At 47.2% G+C, this 11374-nt stretch overlaps 1 protein-coding gene across 3 annotated transcripts in view; it reads left to right on the top strand.

Annotated features, from left to right (window-relative positions):
* TPST2 (tyrosylprotein sulfotransferase 2) overlaps positions 1–2359 on the top strand; it is a 53534-nt gene extending 51175 nt beyond the window's left edge. For all 3 annotated transcript variants that reach the window (XM_025267420.2, XM_044929999.2, XM_044930001.2), the window contains exons 6-7: positions 174–222; positions 1848–2359. In XM_025267420.2, the coding sequence (XP_025123205.1) occupies positions 174–215 (42 nt within the window). In that variant the 3' untranslated portion in view covers positions 216–222; positions 1848–2359. The remainder of the gene's footprint in view (positions 1–173; positions 223–1847) is intronic.
* Positions 2360–11374: the final 9015 nt, after the last annotated feature.

Here is an 11374-nt window from a genome sequence, read left to right on the forward strand (position 1 = left end):
GGTCACAAAGCGTTGGACACGACTGAACAAGTCGTGTTCACAGTAGCTCAGTGAGGGAGTGTGCTCGCAATTCAGTGGCACTAAGGGCTGACCTCAGGGCAGCGAGACCCTGGCACCCCCACCTGGCCGTGACCCTGGCCGTGACCCTTCCTCTGTGTGTTGTCTTCCTCCAGGTGAACCCGAACAGCACCTCCTCCCACCTAGGAAGCTCATGATTTCCAGGTAGGTCTGTGGACTACCCGGGGCCTCCCACCACTTCTGAGACCAGCCACTTTTCTGAAAAGCTTGTTCCTTCCTGAGCCTCCCTAGATCTGGGAGAGGCTACCAAGGTGGACTAACCCAGCCCATCTAGGTTTCTATGGCAATGGCTTGGGGAGCTATTTATAGAATCAAGGCTTGGTCTCGTAGCTCTGGATCTGGGTGGCAGCGGGGATCAATGGTGAACCAACAAGAAACAGGTTCCTCTGTCATTGGACAGGGGGTACAGAGGACCAGTGTGACGGGGGGACTCTAGACCGATTTGCACAGGCTGTTGTTTGGCAGCCTGGCTTCTATAAACAGCATCAGGTTGGCCCAAAGTAATTAACATTCTAATAATAGTCACAGGCGCCTCTGGTCTAAGAATAGCCCCCATTGCACTGGCCCAAGTGGTCCTCGGCCATTACTCCTCTTGCCCTCAGCATCCCTGGGAGGCAGGTCCCCGATTTTACGGAGGAGAAAAACCAAAGCCCAGAGAAGGGCTTGGACTTGCTCAAGGTCACACAGCCGCCAAAAGTCATCTTCCCCCAGAGTTTGCTTTTAACAGATGATTTTAATCCGTGTTTTGCCGGGGTGGGGGGGGGGGGGGGCGCAGGAAAACAGGTTCTGATCTCGGGAAGTCGAATATTTCAGAATGGACTCCTGCTGGCCTCTGTTTCCCTGTCTGGAGAATGGGGGTTCGCCCCTGTTCCACTTGCAAGGGTGGTTGTGAGTTGAAGTGAGCTGGCCTGGGTGGGAGCACTAGGCTCTGGCCATGGGCCCCAGAGCTAAGGCTCCAGCCACTGAACTCACTTCCTTACATTCCTACTTCTCTGGTCAGGCTCCAGGAAACCTGGGGGGACTCGGAGGCCAGGACCAACTTGCCTGGGTATTTATTCTGCTGCTGCTTTTAAACTGTAACAGAGCTTCTAGCCTCGAGCCTGTTTTTAGTCTCCTTGCCTTCTTTTTAAATAATCAGCATGTTTTTTTGCTTTTCTTGAAATCCCCTTTGCACCAGCCCCCAAGGCTGGAGAAACACTTAAGTCACCGTCGTTACCAGGGTTCCCATCTTGAGTTGTGCTAAAATCCAGGACTTCCGCTTTGTCCCTAAGAAGCCTCGCGTTGAAAGCAGCCGTTTCCGGGTTTCTTCCCAACTCGATTCCCCTCGCTCTCTTTCTGCGGGTTCCTTAGTAGAATCCTGAACCTTTGATGCAAGCCAGATCTGTTCCCCGCTTTACTGTTCAGACGAGGTACCAGAGACAGGGTGCTTTAGCTAATTCCTGGTAGGGGGTTCCCCTTGAACACACTTCCTCCCCTGCCCTCCAGAAATTCACTGGCACTTTTCATCACTGCCATTTGCTCCTCATTAAGTCAGTAAAGTGTACCTTCGAGGTCGAGAGGCAGCAGCAGGCTGAGCTGTGGGTAAGAACCCAGGAGACATTTTTAAGTGTAGATTCTCTCGGCCATCTGGGATGCTATAGGAAAATCCCACAGGCTTCTGTGAGTGCACGCAGACCATCCGTCCAGCCGTCACACGTATAAATATACAAGAGCTATTTCGGAATCATGACTCTGGGGCCTAACGCCCGTTTTTTTTCCCCCCTTTTCAGATCTCGGCACATGGTTTTGTTTGCCAGAAGAGGAGAAACTTTGCATTCGAGTGGAAATCAGACCTCTAATCCAAGCATATTGCTTGCTATTAACCGCCAAAACAGGACTGCTCACGAGGAACGTCTTTGCATATATGTTTGCAAAAGCTGTGTCATTGGAAACTTAACCTTGAGATACTCTGTCTTAGGACAGTCCAGGGTAGAGAGCCAAGGGTGTAAAAGTAGTCCAGCTTTTGAAACTTAGGTTATTTTATATTTTTCCCCTCGAGAACTTTTTTTTTGTTTTTTAAGAAATGGATTTGCCATCCTCCTCAATTCGCAGGACTGTGGTGGCCTTGTGTGGGTCAGGGCCCCACCGCCTGTGCCTCTCCTGTTGACCCTTACTTCTGAAGTCAAAGAATATATTTAAGAATTTAATATATGAGGCTTTCTTTTATTCTTCCTTGGTTCTACTCAGTTTCACAGAGAAAAAAATATATATATATTATTTGAATAAACTGAACAGGGATTCATTTGTCTGTGCCGTACTTTACAGAGAGCTTTCCTGGTGGCTCAGATGGTCAGGAATCCACCTGCCAATGCAGGGGACCTGCGTTCCATCCCGGGGTTGGGAAGATCCCATGGAGAAGGGAATGGCTACCCACTCCAGTATTCTTGCCTGGGAAATCCCATGGACAGAGGAGCCTGGCGGGCTACCATCCACAGGGTCGCAAAGAATCGGACATGACTGAGCAACTTTAACACTTACTTTATGAGTGAATAGATTTTTTTCCCCTCTGTGTTGAGTTTTATCAGGTGGATTGATGAAGAGCAAAAGCTGGAGAATAGGTCCATGCAAGGGCACAGCTGAACTCCCGTGTCGGGGATCCCAGGTCCACCCTCGGGCTCTGCAGTTGGCTAGAAGAACTCATGGAATTCAGCAAACCCGGTGGACTCAGACTTAATGATTTATCACAGTGAAAGGATGTGGATTAAAATCTGCAAGGAGGGACTTCCCTGCTGGTCCAGTGGTTAGGAATCCGCCTTGGGATGCAGGGAAGGCGGGTTGGATCCATGGGAACTTGAGGACCTAAGATCCCACATATCTCAGAACAGCTACTGAGCCTGTGCACTCTAGAGCCCAGCACTGCAATGAAGGCCTGACACAGCCAAATAAATACTCAAAACTAAACTCAGCAAAGTGGGAGAAGGCGCAGAGGTCAGAGTCCAGGAGAGCCTACACACAAGCCCTCAGATACCCTCTCTTAGTGGAGTCTTAATGAACACGCTGACTTCTCCCGCCAAGGATGTGTATGACCTTTGTGTGAAATGTTGCCTGCCAGGAAGGCTTGCCTGCACCTTGGTGCCAGCATTTTTTTTACTGGGCGTCAGTCACGAAGGCACGGGGCAACTGACCTTGGTTACTCTTGTCTCCAGCCCTTCAAGAGGCCAAATGATAACAGCATGACCCAAGACCCTCCCCCCATAAATCACAGGATTAACATAGACTCTCTGGCCTGCTGTGGGCCAGGGTCCTAGGTATCCAAAGACACTCCTTTTAGTAAAGGACATTCCATTTCAGGAGGCGCACTCCCAGGAGCTGGTCCCCTCCTTTCTTTGACATCTGCAGCCTGTGAACTCTCTCCAAACCTGCTGAGTTGGTCCTTGGCTTGACAATCCCCCAAATGCTTAGGGATCGACCAGGCCCAGAACAGTTTCTTATCCTTAAGGGTTAAATGTTTTACTCACACCACCTTCCCTTCATTCCCATGACGGTCGTGTGGCTTCGGGAAGGCAGTGACTCATGGCGGTGTGGCATATGGCTTTTTGGAGTCAGGCCAGAGTGCCAGCTATATGGCTTGTGCCCCTGTTTCTTCATCTGTAAAAGGGGGAAGTTAGAACTTCCTGGGTTTATTGGGAGGGGCTGGTGGGTGAGGTGGGTGTGATGCCTGGTGAGTGATGAGCTCACAGAGGGAAGCAGCTTGTGTCTTCCTGGTCTTGAGGCGGCAGTGGGATGGGCTGCTGCCGGAGTCGTGGGCGCAGGAAGGTCATGACCCTCGAGGGGCGTGATCTCAGCTACTTTTTGCTCATCTCAGGCTGGTCTGGATCTTCCGTTCTGTCAAGCTCAGGCCACAATACGTGTTCTTTTGTGACAAAAACTGAAAATCAGACTAATCCATGTGCCGCTGTGGAGTGTCAGCGTCCCGGAAGGCATCCAGGCTCGTTCATGGTTCCGCCCATCCCTCGCCGCGTGGCTAACCGGCCCCCGGCTTTGGAACTTAAAACCATGCCTTGTGCAGCCTCTCAGTTCTGGGAGTCAACTAGAGCGACCCTCGTAGTCAGATGGTGGCCGGGGCTTGTCTCCCTAGTCAGATGGTCCACTGTGGGCAGGTGTCGGATCATCTGCAGGCGTCACTAAAAGGCGCCCTCTCCACGTGCCGGTCCAGACTTCTTGCGGCATGGTGGTCTCAGGATAGCCAGACTTCTCACATGAAAGCTGCCTCCGCCAGCAGATGCCACACAGTTGAGGGACATACCTGGAGCCAGCGCAGTGTCATTTCCCCTCACCTCACCTGTATCACCTCTTGAGGATGCTTGCTACACGGTAACGCCCCAGGCCTGCAGAACCTCTCTCAGCTTTCTCAGGACAGTGCTCACAGATTCTTGAAAGATAAGTAGGGGAGAAACCATCTGTAAGAAACACTTAAAAGGAAACCACATTTGCTAGTCTCAGCTCATCTGGGTCTTCGGTTCTGCCAAGCTCAGGACATGATATATATATTTTTGTGACAGAACTCAAATTAAGACTCAGCCATGTGCCGCTGTAGAATGTCAGTGTCCCAGAAAAAGTACTTGTGCTAGACTTTAAATATATCGTCTTTGAAATGCCGCTTACAGAATGTTTCTATGGTACCAACCTATTTAAAGTTGTAACTCAGGATTCCTCCCCCCACCCCGAAATCTTTTGAAGGCAATATAGAAGCAGTGCTGCATGGTGTGAGTGGCCTAAGCGGGTGATTAGGAGTGCGGACCCCTGTGGAAATATTACAGAAATTACCTTGGAAGCTTGGGGAATCGAAGAGATGACATATGCAGAGGTTTTTTTCTTTGTGACCCTGGACAGACAGGAGTCTGTCTATACATTATTTGCTCAAGTAAGTGGACAGAATTGATATGGGATGGGGCAGGCATGGTGTAGCAGAGAAAGTTCTTGTCCGGCACCACCCTTAAACCGCCCTGTGTGACCCTGGCACCTCCCCTATGGCATGGCCTCCTCTGTCTCCTGTTCTGTGAAAAGGGAAGAAATGGACCAATGAGTGTCTGAGAGCCCTGCCAGGCTTCTGCTGAGGAGCCTTGTTGCCTGGCAACCCCTCCTGGGAAGGCTACATGTCTGAGCACCTCATTGGGAACCTAGGCATGGGCCGGATGCCCCTGGGCCTCAAATGAAGGGTTTTATCTGGGGAATTCTGGGAGACCAGGCTGGATCTGAGAATCCTCAAACTAAACCTCTAGCCACCTCCTCCTGGCTTTTCTGGAGGCTGTGCACTTGAGTCCAAAAATCTGGAAAAACCACTTGTCCTTGAGGCTCGAGACCGTCCGTGCAGAGACATGCGATTGTCTTCTAAATCAAAGTAGATCTGACTGAGCTAGGAGCTTCTTAGGTGCATTACTTAGCTCTCTCTCTCCCGCTTTTTATTTTGGCCCTGGGAACCGCCTTTCAGAGCAGTACTAGCTTTATCCCTATTTTAGAGATGGGAGGGACTTCCCTGGTTGTCCAGTGATTAAGACTTTGTGCTTCTACCCCAGGGGGTGCAGGTTCGATCCTTGGTCGAGGAACTAAGATCCCACTTGCTATCCAGTCAAACAAAAATAATATGCCAGTAGAGATGGGAAACTGAGGTGTAGAGAAGTGAAACAACCTGCCCAGGTCTAAGAAGAAACTAAGTGGAGATTATTTGTGTCCTTGAAGTTTTACTCCAGAAACTTCACTTTAAAAAAAAATTCTAAGTGCATTGTTGTCATGGTGTCCAGTCACTCAGTCGTGTCCGACTCTGCGACCCCATGGACTGCAGTGTACCAGGCTTCCCTGTCCTTCACCGTCTGCTAGAGTTTGCTCAGACTTGTGTCCATTGAGTCGATGATGCCATCCAACCATCTCATCCTCTGTCGCCCCCTTCTCCTGCCCTCCATCTTTCCCAGCATCAAGGTCTTTTCCTTTGAGTTGGCTCTTCCCATCAGGTTGCCAAAATATTGCAGCTTCAGCACCAGCCCTTCCAATGAATATTCAGGGAGAAAACATTTTTTTTCTTTTAATCATTTGAGAATAAGTTGCCTACGTGACGTCCTGTCACCCCCTAAATACTCTAGTATTTCCAACTAACAAAGACATCTCCAGTGTAACCACAGGACAATCATCGAAAGCAAGAAACAAACATGGACGCATGACCACCGTGGAGCCCTCAGACCCCACTGGGGTTTTGACAGCTGCCCCAATAACTTCCTTTATCGCAAAAAGATCCAGTTCAGAAGCATCTGTTGCATTTAGTTGTCAGTCTCTTCAGTCTCCTTTGGTCTGGAACAGTTCTAGGGTTTTTCTTTACCTTTCACTGCCTTGGCAGTTTTGGAGATTGCAGACCAGTTCTTTGAAAAAATTAATTTATTTTTGGTGGTGCTGGGTCTTTGCTGCAAGGGCTTTTCTCATGTTGTGGAGAGCAGGGGCTACTCTAACTGAGGTGTGCTGGCTTTTCATTTCCATGGCTTCTCTTGCTCTTGAGCACAGGCTCTGGGGCTTGTGGACTTAAGTAGTTGCGGCTCCCAGGCTCTAGAGCACAGGCTGAGCAGTTGTGATGCCAAGTGCTTAGTTGCTCCATGACATGTGGGATCTTCCCAGATCAGGACCAGGGATCGAACCGGCGTCTCCTGCATTGGCAGGTGGATGCTTTACCACTGGGCCACCAGGGAAGCCCCAGAGCAGTTGTTGTATACAAATCCCCTTACCAGGGTTTGTCTTATGTATCCTCATGGGTCCATTCAGGTTATGCACCTTGGCAGAAATCACAGGATTGATGCTTTGATCTTCTCAGGACATCCTATTGAAGATTTCCATTCGCCCCATTCTAGGGGACACATACACTCTGATCACTTGATCAGAGCCTGTATTCTCAATGATCCCATGACCATCCACAAAGTTTCCTTCTCCAGAAGCCATGTGGTAGGGTCCATTTGTTGAAGTAAGTCCACTGGCATCAATCCCTCGAGAACAAAGTAACTATAGATTCATAAAGTCTGCTGTAAAGCTGTGGACATGGCTACAGAGAAGCCAAGCTTAAGTTTATTTTTGGCTTTGACCTATAAACAGAAGCAAGTACATTTTCAGACCCAGGCTCAAAATGGTTTATCTTGTCTCCGTTCCCTCACTCTGCTCCATAGTGGGCCTTCAGTCTCTAAGACTTGCTCCCTCTGGCCTTCTCCTCTACTAAAACCTCACTTTCTAGATCCTTTCCTGAGTACATGTTATGTAGTATCTATCTGTCAGGCACATGGACAAGACATATCATTGGGGATACAGAGACACAGACCCCTTTCCCAAGTAATTGGCTTCCTGTAGGTTCTTGTTTAATTCAGGACCATGGGAATTTAGACCCACATCTTTTGACTCCAAGTCCACTGTTCTGTGTATACATTAACAATGCCTCTTGGGTCTTTACTGGAGAAGGGAATGGCAAACCAATATTTTTGCCTTGAGAACACCATAAACAGTATGAAATGGCAAAAAGATAGGACACTGAAAGATGAACTCCCCAGGTCGGTAGGTGCCCAATATGTTACTGGAGATCAGTGGAGAATAACTCCAGAAAGAATGAAGAGACGGAGCCAAAGCAAAAAGAACACCCAGTTGTGGATGTGACTGATGATGGAAGTAAAGTCCGATGCTGTAAATAGCAATATTGCATAGGAACCTGGAATGTTAGCTTCATGAATCAAGGCAAATTGGAAGTGGTCTAACAGGAGATCGCAAGATTTAATATTGACATTTTAGGAATCAGCGAACTAAAATGGACTGGAATCGGTGAATTTAACCCAGATGACCATTATATCTACTACTGTGGGCAAGAATCCCTTAGAAGAAATGCAGTAGCCATCATAGTCAACAAAAAGAGTCTGAAATGTAGTACTTGGATGCAACCTCAAAAACGACAGAATGATCTCTGTTCGTTTTCAAGGCAAACCATTTAGTATCACAGTAATCCAGGTCTATGCCCCGACCAGTATTGTTGAAAAAGCTGAAGTTGAATGGCTCTATGAAGACCTACAAGACCTTCTAGAACTAACACCGAAAAAAGATGTCCTTTTCATTATAGCCTACTGAAATGCAAAAGTATTAAGCCAAGAAACACTTGGAGTAACAGGCAAATTTGGCCTTGGAGTACAGAATGAAGCAGGGCAGAGGCTAATAGAGTTTTGCCAAGAGAACACACTGGTCATAGCAAACGCCTTCTTCCAACAACACAAGAGAATATTCTGCACATGGACATCACCAGATGGTCAATACCAAAATCCAATGGATTATATTCTTTGCATCCAAAGATGGAGAAGCTCTATACAGTCAGTAAAAACAAGACCGGAAGCTGACTGTGGCTCAGATCATGAACTCCTTATTGCCAAATTCAGACTTAAATTGAAGAAAGCAGGGAAAACCACTAGACCATTCAGGTATGACCTAAATCAAATCCCTTACAATTATACAGTGGAAGTGACAAATAGATTCAAGGGATTAGATCTGATAGACAGAGTGCCTGAAGAATTATGGATGGAGGTTTGTGACATTCTACAGGAGGCAGTGATTAAAGCCATCCCCAAGAAAAAGAAATGCAAAAAGGCAAAATGGTTGTCTGAGGAGGCCTTACAAACAGCTATGAAAAGAAGCGAAGCGAAAGGCAAAGGAGAAAAGGAAAGGTATATGAATGCCCTCCTCAGTGATCAATGCAAAGGAATAGAGGAAAACAATAGAATGAGAAAGATTAGATATCTCTTCAAGAAAAGTAGAGATACCAAGGGAAATTTTCATGCACAGATGAGCCCAATAAAGGACAGAAATGGTGTGGACCTAACGGAAGCAGAAGATATTAAGAAGAGGTGGCAAGAATACACAGAAGAACTATACAAAAAAGATCTTAATGACCCAGATTAACACGATGGTGTGATCACTCACCTAGAGCCAGACATCCTGGAATGTGAAGTCAAGTGGGCCTTAGGAAGCATTACTATGAACAAAGCTAGTGGAGGTGATGAAATTCCAGTTGAGTTATTTCAAATGCTAAAAGATGATGCTGTTAAAGTGCTGCACTCAATATGCCAACAAATTTGGAAAACTCAGCAGTGACCACGGGACTGGAAAAGGTCGGTTTTCATTCCAATCCCAAAGAAAGACAATGCCAAAGAATGTTCAAACTACCGCACAATTGCACTCATCTCACACGCCTGCAAAGTAATGCTCAAAATTCTCCAAGCCAGGCTTCAACAATACATGACTGGTGAACTTCCAGATGTTCAAGCTGGGTTTAGAAAAGGCAGAGGAACCAGAGAGCAAATGGCCAACATCTGTTGGATCATTGAAAAAGCAAGAGAGTTCCAGAAAAACATCTGCTTCTGCTTTATTGAGTGTGCGAAAGCCTTAGACTTTGTGGGTCACAACAAACTGTGGAAAATTCTTCAAGAGATGGGAATACCAGACCACCTGACCTGCCTCCTGAGAAATCTATATGCAGGTCAAGAAGTAACAGTTAGAACTAGACATGAAACAAGAGACTGGTTCCAAATCGGGAAAGGAGTACGTCAAAGCTGTATATTGCCACACTGCTTATTTAACTTATATGCAGAGTACATCATGAGAAATGCTGGTCTGGATGAAGCACAAGCTGGAATCTGCTGGGAGAAATATCAATAACCTCAGATATGCAGATGACACCACCCTTATGGCAGAAAGCAAATAAGAACTAAAGAGCCTCTTGATGAAAGTGAAAGAGGAGAGTGAAAAAGTTGGCTTAAAACTCAGCATTCAGAAAACTAAGATCATGGCATCCAGTCTCATCACTTCATGGCAAGTAGTTGGAGAAACAGTGGAAACAGTGACAGACTTTATATTTTGGGGCTCCAAAATCACTGCTGATGGTGACTGAAGCCATGAAATTAAAAGATTCTTGCTCCTTGGAAGAAAAGTTATGACCAACCTAGACAGCATATTAAAAAGCAGAGACATTACTTTGCTAACAAAGGCTCATCTAGTCAAAGCTATGGTTTTTCCAGTAGTCATGTATGGATGTGAGAGTTGGACTGTAAAGAAAGCTGAGCACTGAAGAATGGATGCTTTTGAACTGTGGTGTTGGAGAAGACTTTTGAGAGTCTCTTGGACAGCAAGGAGATCCAACCAGTCCATCTTAAAGGAAATCAGTCCTGAATATTCATTGGAAGGACTGATGCTGAAGCTGAAACTCCAATACTTTGGCCACCTGATGCAAAGAACTGACTCATTTGAAAAGACCCTGATGCTGGGAAAGATTGAAGCTGGGAGGAGAAGGGGATGACAGAGGATGAGATGGTTGGATGCTATCACCGACTCAATGGACATGAGTTTGAGTAAACTCAGGGGAGTTGGTGATGGACAGGGAGGCCTGGTGTGCTGCAGTCCATGGGGTCACAAAGACTCGGACACTACTGAGCAACTGAACTGAACTGAGCTTAGGTCTTTTCATCATACAGATAGAGTGAGAGAAAATAAAAGGTAAAATTAGCAGCGAACACTCCCTAAGCATCTGTTATGTACCAGGTGCAGTTTTAATTGCTTACCTATTTTATCGCAACCATTTTGCTTCAAGAAAGGTAATCAATGCCTTGCCTGGGTTCACAGTTATTAAGTGGTGGAGCTGAGATTGGAACTCTAGAGCCTGTGTGCTGACGCGGAATCCAGAGCTGGTGAGGGGTTCTCTAGGAGTGTCCCTGCTTGTCAGCTCCTTTGATCCCTGGAGCCTAGCACGTTGTAGGCACTCGGCTCATTTTTATTAGATCAGTGGACGGATTTATTTACCAAGCTGTTGGAAAGGAAGAGAATGCAGAGATTGCCTGGCAGAATACTTGGGAGTTCGAGCGTTGGCCCATTTAATCCTTCACTTAATCAAACTCCTGTACAAGGCAACCGCTCCGGGCCCACGACGGTGCATATACTGAGAGACCCGAAGATCCAGGAGACAGTCTTGACCTTCATTATTCCTATTTGAATGTCATGTCCCGTCCCCACCCCACCGCAAATGTCTCATGCACAACTCTCCCAGGAGCTAGTGTTATATCCCCATTTTGCAGATTTAGAATCTCAGGCTGACAAAGGAGTCTCCCTCGGCCAGGGTGGCTCGGCGATGTCCGTACCAGTCGTCAGAGGCGGGCGTCACCACCAAGTGGGCGCGACAAACAACAACAATAACACAACCCTTAGCCGTTCTCGGCCGCGAAAACCTTCACCGTATCAATAACTCAAATGCTCTAAATCCAAAGCC

Source organism: Bubalus bubalis, chromosome 17 (genome assembly GCF_019923935.1).
Source record: "Bubalus bubalis isolate 160015118507 breed Murrah chromosome 17, NDDB_SH_1, whole genome shotgun sequence".
In the NCBI taxonomy this organism is placed as follows: Eukaryota; Metazoa; Chordata; class Mammalia; order Artiodactyla; family Bovidae; genus Bubalus; species Bubalus bubalis.